Below are 24,264 nucleotides of genomic sequence, written 5' to 3'. Positions count from 1 at the left end.
GTTAGTTCATCAGGAGAAGGTCGAGTTTCAGTGGAATAGCTTTCCATATTTCAGGGACCAAAAGAGAGAAAGACCAGGCCCCCAAACGAACGCGACCTACCGTAGGTACCAACAACAATGCTGTTCCTCAGGTTAGTGGAGCTTTTATTATGGAATGCCCTGAAGGTTACAAGAAGATATTTGAAAAGAATGTGCTGACATACAGGGAGCCAGTGTAAGTTCTTCAGGTGCCACGAAATAGATTCCGGTCTGGGGATGTTCAGCAGAAGCCTCGCGGCTGCACTGTCAATCAACTGCAAGCAACGGAGGAGACAATCTGAATGGCCAGGATATACGCTGTTGGCATAATGTGCAATAGATTTCCTGGAAGATTTAGGAAACAGTTTCAGAAAATTTTTAAGGCTTTTTAAAAGAGCAGAACAAGTACCTGTAACTGCTTCACCTACTGGGGTGGGAGGGAAGCTGGACTACGGGAAACATCGAAAGAGCAGTACTTTGATTTTGCACACATTACGTTTTAAGCAGCTGCTCTTCATCTAATTAGCCACTCAAGCAAGGCAGAATTGGAAAACGTTTTGCAATTCACTGTAACTGTGTATCATCGGCATATGACACCAGCTTGAATCCCAAAGACTCAACGATCTGTGTAAGAGGGGCCATTTAAGCATTAAATAGTGTAGGGCTCAGCGCCGAACCCCGAGGGACTCCATGTTCCAGTGGTTTAGGGGAGGAGAAAAATGGAGAGAAGGGAACAGATTGGTACTGGCCAGATAGAAAGAACTTTAGGCACTGTAGGGCAGGCCCGCCAGTGGCACTTTTTACTAAACCCTGTAGTGCTATGCTATGTGAGATGGTATCAAAGGCGGCCAAAAGATCTAATAAAACCACTATTGCTGCACAGCCCTGCTCAAGACTCCATTTTAAAAACCCAGTGACTTCAAGCAGGGCAGATTCCATGCTGTGGCAGGGCCTGAACCCAGACTGTGAATCACACAAAATATTTTTTGATTCAAGAAAGCAGTTAAGCTGATCATTCACAGGCATTTTAGACAATGCGGGAAGACGGGAAATGGGACATCACCTCCTTCAGTAAAGGAACTAGTTGAGCATGTTTCCAAAGCTTTGAAACCACAGTCTGTTTAAGTGAGTGGCTCAGTGGATCATTTATTACGGAATTTATGGCTTGTATGGCTTTAGATAAAATTGCAGGAAGGCAAGGGTCTAACTGATCCCGAGTGACAATTCAATATAGATTGGGCTTATGCATCTATGCGTCTATGCTATGAAATGAAGATACAGCTGGGTCAGATGATCTATTGATCGTCAAGAGATCATCAGTGACAACTGCATCTAAATCATCCTCCTTCAAATCGGCATACATTTTTTCAATCTTCTCCCAGAAACAAGGGAAAGATTTTCACAGAGCTCTAACCAAAGGTGGGTAAGCTGTGTGCAAGCTTTGGGAGTTAGGAACAATTGAGCTATTTGAAATATATCTTTAGGAGCATAAGATACAGCTGCAATCAGATCAGCAAAGTAATCTGATTGAGCCTGTTTCTAAACCGCTTTGTCTTTTAGATCATTATTGTTTCTCCAGTAACGCTCAAGTTTTTTACATTTGTTTTTTTGGTCGCTAAAGCTGGCGTAAACCAAGGAGCAGAAGGACGAAACCTGACAGGTGCAATATTATCAGCTGCTACAGACAGTTGTTTGATAGGAAGGCGTCCAGCTCAAGATCCCCTCTGAACAGCGGGAGATGCTTAGAGAGCTTTATGGCTAAATTAGTCTAATTCACTTCATGCCATGGTTGCAGATTATACGGGTGCAGGGCATGTGGAGGAGTCTTAGAAGGAAGCTAGAACTGGGATTAGGTAGTGGTCAGTCCATGTTAGTAGCATTGGGATTCCAGTCTGTAAATCTGGAAGACTAATGACTTGATCATGTTTGTGTGGCTTGAGGTTATGTATGTATGTATGCTTGTCCTTATTCTGTGATTGCCTGTACCATCCCAGAGGCAAATTGTGTGCATCTCCGAGTTCGTGACTTGGGCCAAGGCCTGCAGTTATTACAGGAGGCAGTATAGTGTGAAAGCCTGAATGTGAGTTGATAGAGCGAGTAAGAGAGAGAAAGCTAAAGACAGAGAGAGAGACTGACTGTTCTGTGACTGGCTGTACCTTCCTATGGAAAATGTGTCCACGCTTGAGTGTGTGACTAGAGCTTGTGTGTGTGTATCATCCCTTCTGTGATTGCCTGTACCTTACCATTGGCACGTGTGCTTGCCTGTATCGATAAAATATACTCTACTTTCGACATTCAACCCCTCCCCTAAATGAGCTCCACGGGATCATTTAGGGCCACACCTGGAAGCAAGAGCCCATTTTGGAAATTTTGCTAATGTGTCAAATAAACAGGATGAGAAGATGATGTTAAAAGTCAAATCAGGCTCCCTGCTTGACCCCTGTCCCCATTTTATTTTCTCTCGCCTAAATCCCATTCTGAGTCATCATCTGACCCAAATTTTGACTCCTCTTTGATGAACACTGACTATCCACACACCTGAAAGCAAGCACTAATTCTCCCCTTGGCCAAAAAGGTAGGATTAGAGAGTAGTAGTAGTCTAACTACTGCCCTATCTCCCTGCTTCTGTACATGTCCAAAGTCCTGGAAAAACTTGTCAACAGTCAGCTAACAACTTTCCTAGAAGACAACAAGCTACCGGACCCTTCCGAAACGGGATTCAGAGACTAGAGCAGTACAGAATCCACTCTTCTAGCTGTTCTGGACAACATTAGATTAGAAGCAGATCATGGCAAGGCGATTGTCTTGATTCTCCTTAATCTCTCTACGGCATTCAACACCGTTGTGCAAAACCAAATGATAAATATCTTCATGAGTTAGGGCTCCATTGAACAACCCTTTGACGGTTTGGATCTTTTCTGAGCAAAAGGACCCAGTCCACCTAGCTGAATAATGTTAGATCTTCCCCCATAGCTCGAAGTGCAGGGTACGACAAGGCTCATCTTTTAGGCCAACACTTTTTAATGTGTACGTCGCATCCCTTGCCAAGCTGGTGCATAATTGGGGATTCAAGATATGCTCATATGCAGATGATACTCAACTGGTCCTCTCTTTAGGGGAGAAGCACAAAGTAACCTGAAAAAAACCTTTCTAGCTGCCTCTCCGGGGTAGCCAATTGGATGAGGGCACACTGCCTAAAACTAAACACCAAAAAAACAGAAATTCTACTTTTCAGAGGCACCCACCAGATTTGGGATTCACCATGGTGGCCTGTGGCCCTGGGATCTGCAACTAAGCCAAAACAAGTTGCAAAAAAACTAGGAGCCCTCATTGATGAGTCTTTATCTATGCAGGAGCAAATCAATGCTACTTGCAGCACATTTTTTGGCTTGCTCTAACTCCTTTTCTCCTGGATTTCAGGAGTTTGGCACAGAACAGTAATGAAAGCCTTAATTGCCGGTAGGTTGGACTACGGAAAAACCCTATGCATGGGGATGGCTGACTATTTTTTGTAACTGCCTGCAGGCGATACAAAACTTGGAGGCGAAACTTATATTCAATAAAGACCGATTCAGCAACACTTCTGCCTGCCTAAAATCCCTCCACTGGCTGCCAATCCGATAGAGGGCAAAACTGAATCTTCTCTGCCACACTCACAAAGCTCTTTATGACTCAGGTCCTGTGATCCTTCAATCTAAAGTGGAGTTCTACAAACCTACAAGGAATCTGAGAAATACTAATTTAGCCAGAGCCAAAACCAGACGTGTCAGAAAAACCAGAGCCGGAGGCCGCTCTTTCGCCCATCTTACAGCGACCCAATGGAACTTGTTGCCCCTGGACCTCCGCCTCACAAGTGACTACCTCAGTTCCAGAAAGAAGCTTAAAACATGGCTTTTCCCAGGGTATCTGATTTAATCTCTTAGATTATCCCTTCAGTAAATTGGCTGCGTTGCAGTTTAGCGCTGTGATATCCCCCTGGGGATGAGTGTTTGCGCTCTAAAAATACCACAAAATAAAAACTATGGCAAGCTTATGTGTCTGTGTGCATCTGCTCTGTGATTGCTGTCCCTTCCAATAGGTGCATGTCTGGCTGTGTGACATGATCTTTGGCGTATGTGTTTATAGCTATAATTGCCGATATCTCTATAAAGCCAATGTGACAGAGTGTCTGCACACGGTTGACTAGTGATTTGGGTGGCTGTTTCTTACTAGGTGCTTTTGGGGGTTGGTCTGATGTTTGTTGCCTGTAAAGTTACTCTCAAGTTTGTCCAAGTTTGAGTTGTTAATAAATCATTATACTGTAATTATAAATGTGTCTACATCCCCTATATCCACTAAGCGAGGAGCCACTAAATTGTCTTCAGGCAGCTCCCCAAACCTTCCCCAGCCTCTTCTGGTCCATAATGGGAGAGGCGACATTTGCTGAGTCTTGGTCAGAGCTCCTAAGTAAAAGATGGTCAAAGATGCCCTCTTCAGTGTGGTATGTAAATAAGCCTTATGTGCCACACTGAAGATGCCGTCTCGGCCTACTCTCTGAAGAGCACCACCATCTATTCACAATATGAGGGTACCTTCTCCTTCTTGCTCTGAGAGCTCTCTGTCTTATACTGGAGACTATTGATATTTCCCACCTCTCCCCACCCAATAAACATCTGTTTAAGTGTAGAGGCCATCTCTATCCTCACCGTTCTGCCTCTAGAGCAACCACTGAAGGGAGAAATACCTCCTACCCGCTCTCATTTCTACACTGGAGAGAGATGTTTCTTCCTCTCTAACCCCCAAAACCCACTCTATTTCCACCGGGGAGGGCACTGTTTCTACTCCGACTCCACCCTCTCACCCACCCGAGTCCACATTCTCTAGATTCCACACCATTTCCACCCCGAAGCCAGATGTTTCTACCCCTTGCCCCCACTCCATCCACCGAGGCTACCCTCTCCAGAAGGATTTGTTTCCACACTGGAGGAAGCTGTAGCTGCCCCTCACCCCGCACAGTGACCTCAATCCAACACTGTCCGGGAACCTCATTCAGTGCCCTGTGCTTCCTTGCTCCCTAAGGGTGCGCATACTTTCAGGGCTCTGCTTCCTGAATCTCAACTTTGCAGGGCCTGAGTGAGGGACCACATTCAGTGCCCTGTGCTTCCTTGCTCCCCGAGGGTGGGCATGTTTCCAAGGCTGTGCTTTCAAGTGAGGAACCCTATTCAATGCTATGTGCTTCCTTGCTCCCTCGGGGTGGGCATTTGCTGAGGGTTCTGCTTCCTCAGTGAGGAACCCCATTCAATGCCCTCTGCTTCCTTGATTTCCTGGTGTGTATGCATGCACCCAGGGCTCTGCTTCCTGAGTGAGAAACACCATTTAGTGCTCTGTGCGTCCCTGCTCCCCGAGGGTGGACATGTTCAAGAGTGTCGTACACGTTTTAAGGCAAAGTAGACATTTGCCCAGGCCCCTCGTCTTCCAAGGGGCCCGCTGGGAAAGTGATATTTCTCTCTATTTGTTCTGCCTATTCTATTTCCCTATCTAAACTGCTCTCCCTGCCTGCCTACCGCTACATCTGACTCTGTCTTTTTACCCTTTGTCATTTGAAGGATTTGTAGTGTCCCAGGCAAGATATATTTCAACTTTTTGTGTGTGACCCTGTTAAAGTTGAACATATAAATTAATATTGTTTGGTGCATGCACACTTGAATTAGCAAAAAATGGGTAATAAAATTCAAATATGGTTCACCAAGGGCCCCGAAACACCTAAAGATGACACTTCAGGGCTCTGCTTACTGACTCCACGATGCCAGGCCAGAGTGAGGAACCCCTCTCAGTGTCCTGTGGTTCCTTGCTTCCAGAGGGTGGGCATGCTTCCAGGGTTCTGCTTCCAAAGTGAGGAACCCCTCTCAGTGTCCTGTGGTTCCTTGCTTCCAGAGGGTGGGCATGCTTCCATGGCTGTGCTTCCTGGCTCCGCGCCGTGTGGGGCCTGAGTGTGCAACCCCTTTCAGTGCCTCCTTGCTTCCCAAGAGTAGGCGTGCTTCCAGGGCTCTGCTTCCAGAGTGAGGAACCCCATTCAGTGCCCTTTGCTTCCCTGCTCTTGATGGTGGGCACGTGCCCAGGCCTCTGCTTTCTGGCTCCATGCTGCGCGGGGCCTGAGCGTGGAACCTTTTTCAGTGCCCTCTGCTGTCTTGCTCCCTACGGCTGGGCATGAGCCCAAGGCTCTGCTTCCTCGGTGGGGAACCCCATTCAATGCCCTGTGTTTCCTTGCTCACCAAGGGTGGGCAGGATCCCGTGGCCCTGCTTCCTGCCTCCACACTGCGCTCTGTGTGTTATGATCCTAATCTGTGTGCTGGTGGAGACCTGAGAAGGAGCTTTGGGGGGGACCCCTTTTACATGTCGTCTCTCCCCCTTCCCGTCATTCTCCCATCCCCCTTTGTCCTCCGGGAACCCTTAATTTCCTGTTTGTCTTTTTACTAATTCCTCAGTCTTAACTAGTCTTTTCTGTGTTGTCAGCCCTGGCTTCTCCCTGCTGCTCCGAGGTGGGCTTGACTCTATGGAACAGCAGAGATCTCGCGACATGTCAGTACCAGCGTGACCTGCAGCTAACCCTGCCCGTCAGTGCAGTCTTTCAGAAGGGCTGGCATGTCGCGATACCTCCCAGTGTGCCCGTAGGGCAGTCCCCTTGCTTCTTCTAACGCATTAGCCGTCTTACTTATCACTGACTGTTGTGTCTTGCAATCTCCCTTTCTCTCTCCGACTCCTTCCCTCTTTTTTCTCGTCATTTCACCTCCACTCCCTTCCTCTCCTCTGTCACCGTGTATGTCTCTCCCCGTACTTCCCTTTTCTCTCTCCGTCCTTTGATCTCACAGGGTTTTGGGTTTGTAACTTTTGAAACAAGCCTGGACGCCGACCGGGCCCGCGAGAAGCTCAATGGCACAATCGTAGAGGGACGCAAAATTGAGGTGCTTCACAGATAAGTTTCTGCTTGTATCTGCCTGCCGCATCCAGTGCCCTGCCTGCCACGTTCGGTGTCCCTTCCAGTGTCCTGCCTGTCTTACACTCGAGGTGCCCTTCTCCTTGCAGGGAGGCGCCCTCACTTAAGGCCGCGCACTCAGATGAGCTCCCACTTTGGAGTTCCTTATAAGTATGCCCCCTTTACTGGGGGAAGTGCCCCTTGTTGTGCAAGTCGCGAGGCGCCCTTTGCTGCTGGGAGTCATTTCGAGGCACTAGGCATTAAGTAAAGCTGTCGAAGAGAAGGCAGGTGGGCGTCGCCTCCTTCGTCCTATGCATGTCCCTATGCAGCCCTGTGTTGTGGTGAGCACGCCATGCATGCCTTTCCCTGCGGGATTGTATGATCTGTTCTTCCCAGTGACTGCATGTTGCTAACGCCTGTGCCCGCACGCCAGTGGCAAGAGCTGTCGCCTCCTATAATGCACATTTGAAACGTACCTACAGGAAGACTGGAGCCGGTTGGGCTGGGGCACAGCCAGTCTATTGTTAGATGCTATCACCGGACACGTGACAGACTGTGCCCCAGCCCCACCAGTGTTTCAAATAAACGCACACGCTCTTTGAGAATACCTGGTCAGTAGGGGCGCGTCTGTTTCCATGTAGGTGAGGCCTGTGCTGGAAGTGTGTGTCCCGTTGAGGTCGCATTTTAACACATTTTTTCTTAATCTCTTTATGTTTCAGGTGAATAACGCAACAGCCCGGGTGATGACCAATAAGAAAGCGGTGAACCCCTACACGAATGGTGAGCAGCCTTCAGTCCCCCACTCCAGCACACTAGTTTTAATGAATGGACCTAAAGCACTGTGCGTGAGACATCAGTCGCCCCCCTTGTTGAGAGGAAAAAAGTATTTCACCAAAACCATGGTCAAACGTGAGGAATTAATTCTTGATTACTCGGGCTGAGCTAAAGGTCGTTTTTTTGGCTGTTTACCATTTTATCCAAACTTAGAGCAGGATGAAGGCTGATTTGCACATAGCTGGGTCTAATCTGAGATGGCATAGTGGACAAAAGAACGATGGATTGGAATGCTACCCCGTACAATTGCCCGTGGTTAGACTATTTGCAAGCCTTCCTAACATCACCTTTTGTTTGCTAGGTATTGTTAGAATTGCCTGCTCAGCAGTCCATGGTTGTCAATCGATTCACAGAGTTCTTAAGTCTTTCTGAATCCTATCTGTCCATCAGCATCTCCAGTTTCGTCCAGGGGTGCAGCTATGCTGCTGTGAAATGTCATCTAGCACTTGGGAAACTTGGGGGGCCACTGGTGTGTACCATGGTAACGCCTTAATCTTCACCAGCACAGATTTCCAGCTGTGCATTGCAGTCGTCAATAGCACTGGCCTATGCTAGGAGGAAGCTTGTGCAGTCAGCAGTTCATAGGCTAGTTGTCCTTGCTCTGCGGTGACCTTCATCAGGTCCACCTCTGCCAGATGTCTTCCCTCCGCTTATCTGTAGATCCTTTGCAGCTGTGCAGCCTGGTAGTACAATTCAAACTCTGGTGCCTCAGCCCACCTTCGTCCTTGGACAGTTTCAGATGGGTAAGAGCCACCCAGCCTATGAATGAACTCCAAATTAAATCCAACAGTAGGGCATCCAGTGTCTCAGAAAGGGAGCTGGGCACCTCTATCGAGAGTGCACTCAAGTAGTGTAATAGCCTAGGAAGCATGACCATTTTCGATAAAGCAATACCACCGGTCACTGAGAGTGGTAGCGACTTTCAGAACATAAACCCTCCTAATAATGCGTGTTTCTCCTGCTGATTGGTTTTTACGTTGCTAAACTGTATGGCTTCAATAGATATTGCAAAGTTTAAAAAAGCTTTACAAGGTTGCAGAGGCGCAACCTTCACAGCCGCCGAGCTGCATTCCTGTAACCTACATGCATCAATGCCATACTCGGGGTGGTATTTCCTGACATTTTTGCTATATAAATGCTCACAGGCCTCAGAGACTGGGGCAATTGCATACCAATCACAACATAAAATATGCAGGAATCGGCATCTATGACCAACCACAGACTCTATCAAGATCACAACCAGCACACACCCATTGAGACAGTAAGTGAAAGAGCCTTCAGGGGACAGCAAGAAAGCCAACCATGCCTACAGACCAGCCTTCACTCATAGCTCTTGGTGAAAACACAATCTACTAATGCAAGAAAAAGGCCTCATTCTGCGATCACAGTTCAGTCAAGTGAGGAAGCAGGCTTGTAATTCAAAGCTTCTGGGACCAAAATCAGCAAATAAGCCACAAGGGCACATTTGCTCCCTTTCTTCTTCTAATCATTCACTCCAGTTCTGATCCGAGGGATTCTTAGGCTGTTCTGTACTCTATGGGCAGTAAGGAGTGTGTGGCAGGAGGTTGTAGAGTCCAGAGCTCCTTTCCACAGCTGAATCGCCATGCAAAATTTTGTCTTTTTTCTTATAGTAAGTGTCCACAAACAAAAGACTCTAAAGCAGAGAGTTTTACAAACAAAAGACTCTAAAACAGAGACCACCCAAATGATAGCACCGATGTACCTCCAGGCACTATTTCCTTGGTTTTCGGAGCCCAGAGTGATCCGTCTTTCATCCTCAAGGCACAACCTTTTGCTAGACACTGGATTCCTGTCTCACAAGAGGCAGCTGAGTTGGAAGGTGGGGTACAGCCCTTTCCTGTAATCCTGGAATTGTGGGTCAAAGGACACATGTAGGCCAACCTTTGCGCTTTTATCATACACAGGCAGCGTGTGTGTGTGTGTATAAAGTAAGGTTTATGCTTGATTGAGATCCCTGCTGATAGTGCAGGATGCATATGTCCGTGTCCCCTGCACTGCATGCCTATTCACGTCCTTTAAAGAGTGCATCCCTTGTGTTATGAACAGATTAACAAGGTTTCTCTCTGGGGGTGGGGACAACTGGTGTACAAGATCGATATCCCACCCCATGGGTGAGATCCCTTGTCCTTGGGTCCCTTCGGACATTTTGCTTGCAGAAGAAGCTGCTTTGCAAGAAGTCTGTAGTGGAACATGGCAGTGGAGAGGTCTTCAATGAAGGGGCTATCTTCATCAAGAGAAGTAACTTTTGGAAAATATGCTTAGCCAGACATTCTGCAAAGCCTATGTTGCTTGGTGACAATTCGGCTACCATGTGTGCACCCCCAAAGAGGAGATTTATTGTCACTTCCCACATATGTTTTCCCCCTAACAAGCTGGGCAGTGTTGTTTAGTAGACAATACATTACCAGAAGGGGAGACATTGTTTCCATCCATAACCCAAGATGGGGTGGTGTACCAGTTACAAAGATGAAGTAGAAAAGAAGACAGGGTCTCAGTATTGCGAAGGCTCGCCGTTACAGAGTTCTCTGATGTGCTCTGCACACATCGTAAATGACTCAGGGCCAATTTAAATTTAACAGATTGTCTTTTTCAATTAAAACTAAGATTATCATTAAATGTGGTTCCATTCAAAATGTGTACTTCCATTTCATAGGGTGTGAATTTAGTTTCTACTCTGCAAGTGCATTGGGTTGACTCCCCTCACAGGTTTGCACTCTCATGTGGGGAATTCCACCTGTGTGGAATTTCCTCTTACCTAAATCTGGAGCTCTTGAATTATGACCTTCGCTATGGACTGTGCCCTTTTGTTCCTCCAAAGCACTCCCTATTGCCGTGGCTGCTGCCTACTTCTCAGGATGTTAAGGTGAAGCAGAATTAAAAGTAACTATTAACAATTAACCTCGGAGAAGGAAACAATATAATTGGGGGCACACTGCCTGCTCCACCTGGGCCAGTTATGAAGTGTGGAACTAGATACTTTTCCTAGAGCTGAAAGTGAATTGCATTCCCTTTAGAAAGCTACAACGATTATGGTGGCCACCTCATCCCATGTCACCATGAGCCCTGTTTCCAGTCCTGGACTTTTAATCTTCAAATGCATTATTGTTACCAGGTGTACTAATCTGATGGACACAAACTAAGACAACAACGCTCAGAATGCATTAGGTTGTCACACGTAAGCCCAAGAATGCAAAAGGTGTCACAGAGGGAGGTGGCAACCATGGCACTGAGCCCTAGTAGCTTGGGTGTGGGACTAATCTCTCATAAGGAAGGAAATACATTACTTCTTAATTTGAATCTCGAGATTGGCAGCAGTTGATATCAATCTAAAATGTCAAATATAATGAGCTGTGAAAATATCAAATCTGCAGTCTGATTCGAGATACCTGTTACAGTTTTAGTACTACGGAGATGTAGGATATTGTGCGCCTACAGACCAGCCTTCACTCATAGCTCTTGGTGAAAACACAATCTACTAATGCAAGAAAAAGGCCTCATTCTGAGATCACAGTTCAGTCAAGTGAGGAAGCAGGCTTGTAATTCAAAGCTTCTGGGACCAAAATCAGCAAATAAGCCACAAGGGCACATTTGCTCCCTTTCTTCTTCTAATCATTCACTCCAGTTCTGATCCGAGGGATTCTTAGGTTGTTCTGTACTCTATGGGCAGTAAGGAGTGTGTGGCAGGAGGTTGTAGAGTCCAGAGCTCCTTTCCACAGCTTAATCGCCATGCAAAATTTTGTCTTTTTTCTTATAGTAAGTGTCCACAAACAAAAGACTCTAAAGCAGAGAGTTTTACAAACAAAAGACTCTAAAACAGAGACCACCCAAATGATAGCACCGATGTACCTCCAGGAACTATTTCCTTGGTTTTCGGAGCCCAGAGTGATCCGTCTTTCATCCTCAAGGCACAACCTTTTGCTAGACACTGGATTCCTGTCTCACAAGAGGCAGCTGAGTTGGAAGCTGGGGTACAGCCCTTTCCTGTAATCCTGGAATTGTGGGTCAAAGGACACATGTAGGCCAACCTTTGCGCTTTTATCATACACAGGCAGTGTGTGTGTGTGTATAAAGTAAGGTTTATGCTTGATTGAGATCCCTGCTGATAGTGCAGGATGCATATGTCCGTGTCCCCTGCACTGCATGCCTATTCACGTCCTTTAAAGAGTGCATCCCTTGTGCTATGAACAGATTAACAAGGTTTCTCTCTGGGGGTGGGGACAACTGGTGTACAAGATCGATATCCCACCCCATGGGTGAGATCCCTTGTCCTTGGATCCCTTCGGACATTTTGCTTGCAGAAGAAGCTGCTTTGCAAGAAGTCTGTAGTGGAACATGGCAGTGGAGAGGTCTTCAATGAAGGGGCTATCTTCATCAAGAGAAGTAACTTTTGGAAAATATGCTTAGCCAGACATTCTGCAAAGCCTATGTTGCTTGGTGACAATTCGGCTACCATGTGTGCACCCCCAAAGAGGAGATTTATTGTCACTTCCCACATATGTTTTCCCCCTAACAAGCTGGGCAGTGTTGTTTAGTAGACAATACATATCTTACCAGAAGGGGAGACATTGTTTCCATCCATAACCCAAGATGGGGTGGTGTACCAGTTACAAAGATGAAGTAGAAAAGAAGACAGGGTCTCAGTATTGCGAAGGCTCGCCGTTACAGAGTTCTCTGATGTGCTCTGCACACATCGTAAATGACTCAGGGCCAATTTAAATTTAACAGATTGTCTTTTTCAATTAAAACTAAGATTATCATTAAATGTGGTTCCATTCAAAATGTGTACTTCCATTTCATAGGGTGTGAATTTAGTTTCTACTCTGCAAGTGCATTGGGTTGACTCCCCTCACAGGTTTGCACTCTCATGTGGGGAATTCCACCTGTGTGGAATTTCCTCTTACCTAAATCTGGAGCTCTTGAATTATGACCTTCGCTATGGACTGTGCCCTTTTGTTCCTCCAAAGCACTCCCTATTGCCGTGGCTGCTGCCTACTTCTCAGGATGTTAAGGTGAAGCAGAATTAAAAGTAACTATTAACAATTAACCTCGGAGAAGGAAACAATATAATTGGGGGCACACTGCCTGCTCCACCTGGGCCAGTTATGAAGTGTGGAACTAGATACTTTTCCTAGAGCTGAAAGTGAATTGCATTCCCTTTAGAAAGCTACAACGATTATGGTGGCCACCTCATCCCATGTCACCATGAGCCCTGTTTCCAGTCCTGGACTTTTAATCTTCAAATGCATTATTGTTACCAGGTGTACTAATCTGATGGACACAAACTAAGACAACAACGCTCAGAATGCATTAGGTTGTCACACGTAAGCCCAAGAATGCAAAAGGTGTCACAGAGGGAGGTGGCAACCATGGCACTGAGCCCTAGTAGCTTGGGTGTGGGACTAATCTCTCATAAGGAAGGAAATACATTACTTCTTAATTTGAATCTCGAGATTGGCAGCAGTTGATATCAATCTAAAATGTCAAATATAATGAGCTGTGAAAATATCAAATCTGCAGTCTGATTCGAGATACCTGTTACAGTTTTAGTACTACGGAGATGTAGGATATTGTGTGCCTCAGTCTGCCTAAGTGAATTGATAACCTAGGCACACTTTTGACAGAAGGGCATCGAGTATTTAACACCTACAGACCATGTCGAAACTAACTACCAGCCCACAGCTTCTCATGAAGCCCACACAACAGCAAGAGATTAGGGGAGCAGATGCCCGAACCTTTCTGCCCGGACATTTGTCAGTGAATAGCCCAGTTATCAACTAGATATTTTCAAGGTGTTTGTCTCAAACTCTGTCTCCACTGATCTGTGTGACATCCTCGAGTGCTGTCAGCAGAAGGTGCTACAGTGCCTTTAAAGTGGACACTGGTTAGTGACATCTATAAATTCAGTTAAAAAAAAAAAAAAAAAGTATGTATTGTTTGCAATTCTGGAACGTTTGGTCTTCAAAACGGCCAACATACTCTTTCTGCAACTGAAAGTCGTGAAGGAATTGCTCCCTCACCTGGATACCGATTTTAATAATCCTGAAAAAAAACCTCTAATCTAGTCAAGACTCAACTCTGTCTATTTAGTATAATCTTCCGTGTTGTTCCAGTACCTTTATCTTTTACAAAATACAACAGCACGTCTGCTTCGTAGTAGACCCAGATGGGCACATATTATACTTATTTAAAGACTCTCATTGGCTACCCATCTGCAACAGAGCCATCTTCTTATCAGTGTCTATTGTGAATAAAGCGGCCTGTGGTAAAAACTCCTGCCTTCTTAGCCTCTGAATTCTCTTGGAATACTCTGAGCAGAAACCTGCGCTCTGCAAATCTATTCCTGCTCTCAGTCGAAGTATGTCTCTTGTGGACACAAGCCTTTCTCCACAGCCACTGTCATAACATGGCCTATGATGCCCCACTCCCTGCATGCGCAAACCAGCCTCCCTCTTTTTTAAATAAAAACTTAAAACTTGGCTTTCTAATCAATATATTTTAGTCAATATATTTTATTCTTGTCTCATTGGACTGTAAGCCCAAGAGGCTTACTCGAACATGTGCTCAACAAGTACCCTGAAAATAACATTGAGTTTGAATAACTTAGGTCTACTATAGCAATTTCCTTATTTTGCCACCTTTCCTCTGATCGGCATACTAGGGCTGGAGGAAGCAGTAACCAATAGTTCAGGACTGGAACGCCTTTGAGTCTGTGCAAACCTACTAACTTGCAAGTTTTAAGGAATTTCGCCAGCTCTTCCCTAGTATTTTCTCTTACTGAGAAAGGTTGGACATTTACTCCTAACAAGGGCAAATGTAGATGTTCTGCCATGGTTAGGGAAAAAAGTGGTTGGAGGGAAAGTGAACTTGTAAACGCTCAATAGATTTTGGTATGAGCAAATCTACACATGCATATTTGCTCATGCTAAAATATAGTTCACAGATATTTTCTAGGAGTACGATTTCTTGGTCCACTGTTTTGCTCTCACTAATGACCGAGCTGACAAAAATCTCTGGAATGCACTTCTCAGTTCAAAGAAGACATTTATTATTATTTCACCACGAGGTTCCTAAAAAAGAAGTTTAGTAGATTGAAAGCACACGTTTAAAAATAGTCACAGCAAAGAAAGGAAAATATACCAAAATGATTCTCAACTGCAATGTACACAGCAAATATATGTAGTTATGATAATATTATGTAATGGAAATAAACACCGTAGGGCCTGCCAAGCTCTTCATCTTTCTCATGCCAGCAAGAAGATGACCCCGTTCAACTGCGAGAAAGAAGTCTCCATCCTCACGTGACAAGTGTCAGGCATTTGACGGTTAATCCTGACCGAGGTCTCGGAATTTCACCGCTACTGAGCAGGGCCATCTTTGTATATCTTAAAGAACTGGAGAACGGCTTTCTGGAAAAACCCCTCCCATAAAAAAGAAATATTAAAAAATGCTGGCTAGTTTAGGTCTGCTTTGAAAATAACATATTGGGATTTGGCCACAGTCCCAAGATGCTAAATCAAAACAAATCCGTTCCCTGCCATCTGAGTACATTCTTATCAACCAAAGCCCTTGGTGAGAAAGAACACAAGAATAAGCACAGTTTACAATGTGGAAAATCACGGACGACTTTAACATGGCAATGTCTAACGCTACGATAAAGTCAACAGGCAGCTAAACTGAATACAAAATGTAGTCAGCAACTGGTGAACACTGAACAACTAATCCAGGTGCAAAGTGGTGCAACACAAAGTCAGTGGTCAAAAACACATATTTCACTACATCCACTTATGTAAATTCTTGTGAATTAATAAAAGCAGCTTATGTAAAGGTATATACCATGGGTGCGCTTTTGTGACTTGATTTAAGAATTACGTCCCTAATTAGGTCTGCCGTTAGCCAAGACATTTTGCCTTTATTGAAATTCTATTTCTCTATCCTTCTATCGGCTAGATTTACTGTGCGTGATAGCATTCTTCTCTTCCACAAGGAACATATTGGCACATAAAGTAGTTTTGTTCAGTGGCAGGAACTAGTGTGGCAAAGTGTGCTTTTTGAAACCAACTTGTTTTTTGCCAATTTTTGTTATAATGGTGAGGGACTAGCAGCCCCCATAACAATAAAGTGTTACAAAAGCCATGCCAAAACAAGACACACATAGACAAAACAAAAAGACTGACCACCAATGTCTGACCTGTTGGCTTTGCCAGTGCCTATTTTCATGCGTCCCATAATCTTGTTGAAAAACGGATATACTGATTTTCCATTATAAATATTTTGGGAAATGCTAGCATGCATCAGCACCTTTACTAAATGATGCTTCAGACAAATAGTGCCTAATATTTCACTGTAATTTTTAAAAAAGGTATTTAGCCTATTTGCATTTTTTCCTGAACATTTTTTTAAAGCACATAATCATCAATCTTCCTTACAAGCTTCCTCAAACATTTGCATCTAATCAGAGAGAATTCTAGGGGCATTATATGTAGTTCCATGTTGTTACATTTTTCAAATGTTTGTGTACACATTTTTACTGGAACCAATGTCAATAGTGCAGTGTGGTCTTATAACATTTATTTAGAGTGCTCACCCTAATAATAAAGACTATGCATTAATTAACCATAAGTAGAAGTTCAAACAGCATTAACATATGGACACAAATATGCAAACAGTCCCCGTCCTTTCCCTGTAAATGTGCAGCCAAAGGGTTTGTGCTGCAGGGGGTTGGGCCTACTTGTCCCAGCGACAAAATAGGCATGAAAACCTGTTGTCCTTGAACCCAAACAATATGTCCTGGGCGTTGGGCTGTAGGAATTCCACACCTCTGAATGAGAGAGCCTGTTTCCTGACCTGCACAGAAGGATTTTTGGACCAATCCTACTGGGACATCTGCCTGTCTGCTGGGGGAGACTTGCCTCTGGAGAGTCTGAAGTACTGAAGTTTGAAGGTGGTCCAGGATCTGAGAAGGCTGCCGACAAGTATACAAAATACAAGTTAATTTGAATGCTGGATGAAAGCCTATGTAAGACCACCACCCGTGTTTGACAGGCTCCACAACTATTCCAAGAGGACTGAGACCACTAAAACAGTTGGGAAAAGGCAGTTTGGAGGATTTTCAACAGTTGCATTTGCTCTTTAAAAGTTTGTATTCTAGGACTGCCTCCTGATTTTCAGGACTTAAGCTTTGCATGCCCAAGTTATTTCTATGGCCAGGGTGCAGCCTTGTCAGAATGCTATACTGCTTAGCCCCATTCAGAGACTTTTTTTCATACAGAAGTTTTTGGCAGGTATTTCTTTTCAAGTTGACCATATTTATTTATTTATTTATTTATTTAGTTGATTTTTGTTGTGCCAACCCGGTACTTAGACCACATCACAGAGCATGGAGCTCTTTCTACAAATAATTTGAGTATTTTTCTAAATGGAGCCCAAAAAAAGCGACTAAGTCAAATGTGAAAGTCTGCCTCAGGCCAAACCTCAACATCTCACCTGGCCGCGGGTGCTTTCTGTTTGGAATAATAGTCCACTTGTCCTGTTTGGAGCTTTTTGTCATGCAACAACTAATCACCTAAGGCTCTGGGTACTATACATCCTTGTAACCATAGCCTTATATTGCCTCCAGGTTGGACCCATCTAACTTTTTCTTGATTTAAAAACATTTTTAAGTGCAAAGGTAAAAATCATAGCGAACCTTAAACTCCAACTACCATTTAGTCCCAAGCACTTGTGAGTCACCCACTTGATATGCTGGGTGCCAGTTTGACCTTCGAACGTTTTTGGTAATTTTCCCTTTCTTTTGACTTTGAGCACAACATATAAGTGTTCTTTAATGAGGCATCTGTTTTTTGTATACATTTTAAAACTGTTCTCCGATTTTATTCATTTCTGTTTTTATTTTTCTGTTGAAATGTTTCTTGTTACTTGACGTTGGCACGGCCATTCAAGTAAGTCCTTTGTGTCTTTAACTGTGTTGTTGCTTGCTTGTTAGGTGCCCGCCATTGCACCTCATCTTGCCGACAGGCCATCCAAGTAAATGTGAGGCAAGATTTTTTTGCTCGGTGACATTTTGCAATGCAGTGTGGCCGGTCAACCACGCCTCACATCTTCACAATTGTGGTCCCTCACTTTCAGCTTCGAAATGTGTTTTCCTACACTAATGTGTCTATCCCTTTACTTTTTCTAACTGTCGCTTGTGTCTTCCCTCTTCTAGGCTGGAAGTTGAACCCAGTGGTGAGCGCAGTTTATGGGCCGGAATTCTATGCAGGTAATGCCCCTTATTCCCCCAGAAGGCTGGTGAAGGAGATTTTATGTTGGTCTGTGTGTGAACTATCTATAGACTCTGGCGTGCTGCCTTGTGCGAGTTATCAATTTTGAATCTGTTTGTTAAAACCTGCCTATATGGCATGGGTGTTCATTCTGTTTGTATTCCATCCAAGTACACCGACAGAGTGGGCGCGCATCTGCTCACAGTTTGCTTATAGCGTGTATGTTTGCAATTGCAATCTGTTTCTAGTGTTGACGTTGCCTATAGTTAGTGTGCGCACATGCACTGTTTGCAGACTGCGTTTGGTGATCAGTTCTCAAGCCTGAGCCGTCTGACACTGTATATATGCGCACCGGCATCTGTGCATTAAGCCTCACTACTGCACCTTGGCTGAACCAACGGTGTTCTCCCGCACTCACGAGGCTTTGCAAACCAATACTCCACCGCACTCTAGTCCACTGTCCCTGTACCCTGCAACTGCCCTGAACCACCTGAGCTGCGGTTGGATCTGAGGAGATACAAGTGCCTGCGTTTTGGGGTGTTGTTGGCAGCTGAGGTGTGTGTGTGTGTGTGTGTATGCGCGCATCTCTGTGAAATTACGACAGTATCAGGCAACATATTACATTTTTCACGTGTTAATTACCAGTTGAATTCACAAAACCCTTTACCACCTTTTTTCATTTGTAAAGTAGAGATGTTTAGACTGGGACGCGTGAGTAGGCATTTTAGCAAACTACGGATAACTGTTTTGGAACATCAGTTTAATACATATTGGTGTTACTGGTTTCCTAGGGCACTAAGGTGGTTCAGCTACGCATCATTTTTCCTCGAAGAAAATATGTGCTTTTCTGAACCAAAGTTGAACAGAGACAATGACAACTTACTTTCAACTGTGAACAGTCAAGCATGTTTACTAAGTCTGGCATCCATCATTGTGTTACTTTAAGTGCCTGGATCTAAGATTAAAAAGGCATGCGTTACTGTACAATACTATGGGCCTGATTCTGACCCTGGCGGCCGGTGACCGCCAGGGTCACCGGCCACGGGAGCACCGCCGACAGGCTGGCGGTGCTCCGATGGGCATTCTGACCGCGGCGGTTCAGCCGCGGTCAGAAAGGGTAAACTGGCGGTCACCCGCCGGTTTACCGCTGCCCTTCTGAATCCTCCATGGCGGCGGAGCGCGCTCCGCCGCCATGGGGATTCAGACACCCCCTACCGCCATCCTGTTCATGGCGGGAAACCCGCCATGAACAGGATGGCGGTAGGGGGTGCCGCGGGGCCCCTGGGGGCCCCTGCAGTGCCCATGCCGATGGCATGGGCACTGCAGGGGCCCCCATGAGAGGGCCCGCAAAGTATTTCAGTGTCTGCTATGCAGACACTGAAATACGCGACGGGTGCCACTGCACCCGTCGCACCTTCCCACTACGCCGGCTCAATTCTGATTGAGCCGGCGTCCTCGTGGGAAGGTTGATTTGCCCTGGGCTGGCGGGCGGCCTTTTGGCGGCCGCCCGCCAGCCCAGGGCAAATCTCAGAATCACCGCAGCGGTCTTTCGACCGCAGTGCGGTGTACTGACGGGGTTACTTTGGCGGGCGGCCTCCGCCGCCCGCCAAAGTAAGAATGACCCCCTATATGTTTTTTCTTGCCAGGAACATGCACACTGACCTCAGGCTTATGTCTCAAATGGAGCAGTGTTCAAATCATCTTTCCACCAACTAAAACTGGTAAAAAAAAACACCGCCTTGCACAGTGCAGAACTTTTCGGTAGTCAGAGCACTAGTTAATCCGTGCTTGGACTACTGCAACTCACCTACTAATGCATGTGATCAACCAAGTCAAAAGTCCTCAGAAAGCCAAAGTGCTTCCTTAAGCCTTATCTACGGCTTGGGCAAAACCCAAAACAATATGTATTTCTGCAGAAATCAGCACTGGTTAACAACAGGCTGGCTTTCAAACCCCTTTGCCTTACTTTCAAATGCCTTGATAGCCAAGCACCAGTCTACCTGCAGAACAAAATCCAAAATTAAATTCCCCTGAGGTCCCTGTGCTGCTGAAATGAACTACCGAAGTCAAGATCCCCGAGACCACTGGCAAATCTCAAAGAGGCAGACTCTTCTGTTTGGCCGGAAATCACATGTTGGACAATCTTCAACAATACTTACGGGACTCTGACAACCTCCTTGCATTCAGGAAACCTACCTATTCTAAGTTCTCTGAACCCCATGCTTCACCCCCTCACTTCTCTCGTCCTCTTCCTCTCTCTCATGAACAGATGCAATTAATGTATACAATGCGAACTACAGGAAATGTATAAATAAATAAAGTAGGTAATTAGAGGACGGGAAATAGACAATTTTGTTATTGCCTGGATTTGTCACTATTGCGCCTTGATTGCCACAGTCCAGTAAGGTCCATGGAAAACAAATGACAGCTTAGGTCTGCATTGGTCACAATGGTTTTAATTTATCTTTAACGTCAATTAGATTTTACAAAGCAAAGGAAGTATTTCTGAAGTTAGCTTAGCCTAGTTTCACACTACAGTCATATTGTGTCTCCTTTGTAATGAAGGTGATTATTTTTCTTAATTAGTTTTAAGTCCATAGAGGAGGCATATGACATGATGTGCAGTCTTATCTCAATATTGCCAGCAAGACACATGGTCTGAGAAGGACCCTGACTGCCCCAGATGCACAAACCACCACAGACACATGCATATGTGTCGGGCCTGCACTGTAGTGACACATTTTTACATGGAGGTAAATTAGCATTTTCCTGAATTGCTGGTTTGGTCTCTGACTTCACACAGGTGCTCAGTGCATGTGATACTGTCCAAAAAGGAGCGAAGCAGCAGACTAAACTGCTGGAACTATAGGTCTCACCTGTGTACACTATTGGCTTTGTCTATGTTTTGTTGTACAGCAGCACAGCTGAAAGTTTTTTTTTTTTTTTAAGTGCTGTATCGTGGCCAGTGCTGGCCCCATCATAGCATTTATAAAAAAAAATTGCTGGTAGGAGGGCGGGGCAGGATGCAACGGTTTGGAACTGCTGCCCAAGGAACAAGACCTTGCGATCCAGACTGGGTTTAATGGGATACATGCATGCTTGTGCACCAGGGGTAAGGGAGGGGAAGCTATGGGAATGCTGACAGTGGACACCCAGTCAATATAGGTTGATGGCTCCTTACTGGCTTCTGGTTCTTGGCGAGTGTATGTCTAACTTTAAGAAACAATAAATACATTTGATCCTAAATGGAAATATTACTCTGGGAACTCACTTCGTGAAGGGAGTGCAAGGGACATGGCCGATCACCCACTATTACAACAAGCCGCTTACAGACTTTCCTCGGGAAATGTACTTTCGGATTATTACCTCACAAGTTAGTGTGCATATTTCAAAAGTTTCGTTCCAACGCTTCTGAGCAATGGCTATGTTAGTGAATGTCAGTATCAGCTCTTCTCAGAGGAGCGGCTATAATGTCTTGGGGACAGTGCCAGCAGCTTTCAGTAGGTTTTCCATACAAGACTTTAACAGTATTTGCACTTCTCTGCAGGATTGGTGTACCTGTAATGGGACTTTACTGGTGCTTTTCTGCAGTAAGCATAGAATTTTTTATGACTAATTAATTGCATCCCCCATGTAACAAACACACATTTATAAACATTAAAAAAAATCAGAATCAACATTTCTTGCAGGAATCATGGAAACCTAGAAACCGAGAGAATTTCCACCAGCTGTTCCTTTATTTCTCACTCACTCGAGATATTTTAATGAGACGACAGCAGTTCCATAAAGTGCCACAGACAAGGGCTCAGTTGTTGTACTTGGCAATGAAAACCCAAAGAAGGCTGCATTTTTAGGTGCCTGTGGCAATGATCAGGTTAACAGAAAAATGTAGTACATCTCTGTGCTTGGCACCGGTTCAGTAGTCTCTTGCTTTGCCTTCTAAGAAAGGGAGCGGGACCTCAGGATTCTGCCTGGTTTAACACAGTCACTGCAATGGTGCCTTAGGCTGCCAAACTGTTAGGGTAAGAGGAAAGAGGCTTGCACACTCCAGCACAATCCACCTCGTAGGTGCATGTGCCCAAGTCCAGCACATCCATGAAGTGAGGTGGCCGAGCCACTGATAGCTCGAGCCAGGCTCGAGACAGTTCCTGGGCTCTGGCTGAGCTTGATGTTCCCTTGGCACCTAGAGTCCAAAACAAAAAACAAGCTGAGTTTTCACGAGAGGGCATTCGGCTTAGTGTCTGCACATGCCGCTCAGATAAAGCGTGGAACCAATCTTGAATTCCACCATCAGCTACCCATCCTGTACATCCTGGCAAATCTCCCTGGGCCCTAAAAAATGTAAAGTACTTTGCGTGTCTTATGAAGCGCTCGTATGTCCATAGGCAATGTCTGCACCATGTGAAACTGCCAAAAATAAAATGTGGATTCTGCCTATCACCATGGGCTAATTTCATAGTCTAAGAATAAAAAAAGCATTAATCTTTAGTGTCAGAAAGAGATGTTCATCTAGTGGCTGAATTGCACAGTCAGTGTGAAACTGATAAATCTGGAATCAATCCTGGCTTCCCTGCTTGACCAAACTGTAATCCTAAGCGAGTACTTTGACAGTGACCCCCTTTTTTGTTCATTATCATATATAAGAGCACCTTGAAATGCATGAGTTCAGGAGGCGCACTATTCAAAAACATCTCCTGCGTCTGATTCAATAAACTATTCAATTGCTCTCTGTATAATAATGTAGGCCACGTATAGGGTACATATGTCAAATGACTTGCCGCTTATCCCACTAATAGCACCGCCATCATGACGGGCAGGAACATTTCTCAGTGTCTCTTTAAAAGCTATTTATAAAACTTCTCGATGCAGAGTCACGATCTGATGTACTAAGGTGAAATATGCTTTTTTGAATTTTGATGAGCTCTCACCATATCCCAGATTGTTTGTTACACGTTTCCATGGTACATATTGTCAGGGCTTGGCTCGTGCACGGGCTCCCAGAGCCAAAACAGACCCTTGGCTCAGCTCAGCTCTCACTACTGTATGCACAGAGAGAGCATGATGGCCCAGATCAGCCTTCCTTGCTGCAGCGAGTGCTTCGAGGATCCCACAGGTTCATTTACATCCTTTGATCGCAGTGAATCGGCACCTGGCAGTCATTCAATCTAGACCGCACCACGATAATTGCTGGTTAACAACACTCATAACACCAACCACCTATTTACAAAAAAGAGGGGGAAAAGTACTCCCTTACATTACGCCCACCCTAAGAATCACAAGGTTTGAAAGGAATTCACGTGGGGATCTGAAGGAAGGAGAACAGGTCTCACACACACCAAGCGGCGCGTTATGATGGGAGGGCGGCAACTGCGCAATAACTGCCCTCGGCGGGGAGGCCGAGCCGCTTCATTTGCAGTCACAAGGAGTATTCTGAAAGAAACGCTTGTTCCTGTACTGAATGGAATATGTCAGCTGCAGAACTTCCACGCCCACAAAAAAGAGGCAAATCAAGCACACAGTCAATACATTTGACGGTTCGTTTTACTTTTAAGATGATTTTTTGGAGTCGGCCATCTCCCCATTAGATATCAATGTGTGCTACAATATTTGTATAGCATTTACCTCCCACGCGTGGGCCCTGATGCCGTTGTCTACAAGGTAGCACCCTACACCACGTGGGTGTGTGGTTGGATGAGTGCGGTCTTTGCTTGGTGCCTGTGTCGTACCACCGGGCTGTGGTTACCGAGTTACGGGATGCAGGACTTGGCCATGTGGTGGACGAGGAAGTGTGAGCGACAGACGTGCAGGTTTAATGTGTTAGACTGGCAGATCTCATTAGTTCTGCTGTTCCCTTTATTGCGTTGGTCGTTTATTATGTTCGACAAACTGATTTCGTATGGAGGCTGTCCACTCTGTGATCTTATGGCTCTCCAGGAGGTTGATAAAGTTGTCGGGGGGGTGGGGGGAATCAGAGCTCTGCCGGGTAAACTGCATTACAATCTTCCTTAATAGGATTGCTATTACGAGATGACAATTGAAGCGATTTGCCAAGGTATACTATGCAATTGTCATCTGTTGTCCTTTTAGGACATCAGTTATCAGTGTGTGATTATTTGAGTCCTACTGGGTGGAATTACGTTAGAGTCCTTCACTGACTGACAATTTGTGGCCTATCTCTTT

At 45.2% G+C, this 24,264-nt stretch overlaps 1 protein-coding gene across 18 annotated transcripts in view; it reads left to right on the top strand.

Annotated features, from left to right (window-relative positions):
- The window catches only part of RBFOX3 (RNA binding fox-1 homolog 3), a 1,585,357-nt gene that overhangs the window by 1,510,451 nt on the left and 50,642 nt on the right, over positions 1 to 24,264 (top strand). For 15 of the 18 annotated variants that reach the window (XM_069199697.1, XM_069199694.1, XM_069199703.1 and 12 more), the window contains 3 exons: positions 6,867 to 6,959; positions 7,690 to 7,750; positions 18,030 to 18,083. In XM_069199697.1, the coding sequence (XP_069055798.1) occupies positions 6,867 to 6,959; positions 7,690 to 7,750; positions 18,030 to 18,083 (208 nt within the window). The remainder of the gene's footprint in view (positions 1 to 6,866; positions 6,960 to 7,689; positions 7,751 to 18,029; positions 18,084 to 24,264) is intronic. The other 3 variants (XM_069199690.1, XM_069199688.1, XM_069199689.1) reach the window with 1 other exon arrangement.

The sequence above is a fragment of the Pleurodeles waltl genome, chromosome 7 (genome assembly GCF_031143425.1).
Source record: "Pleurodeles waltl isolate 20211129_DDA chromosome 7, aPleWal1.hap1.20221129, whole genome shotgun sequence".
NCBI classification, from domain to species: domain Eukaryota; kingdom Metazoa; phylum Chordata; class Amphibia; order Caudata; family Salamandridae; genus Pleurodeles; species Pleurodeles waltl.
Note: the sequence above shows the minus strand (reverse complement) of the source record. Positions and strands in the feature narration are given on the sequence as shown.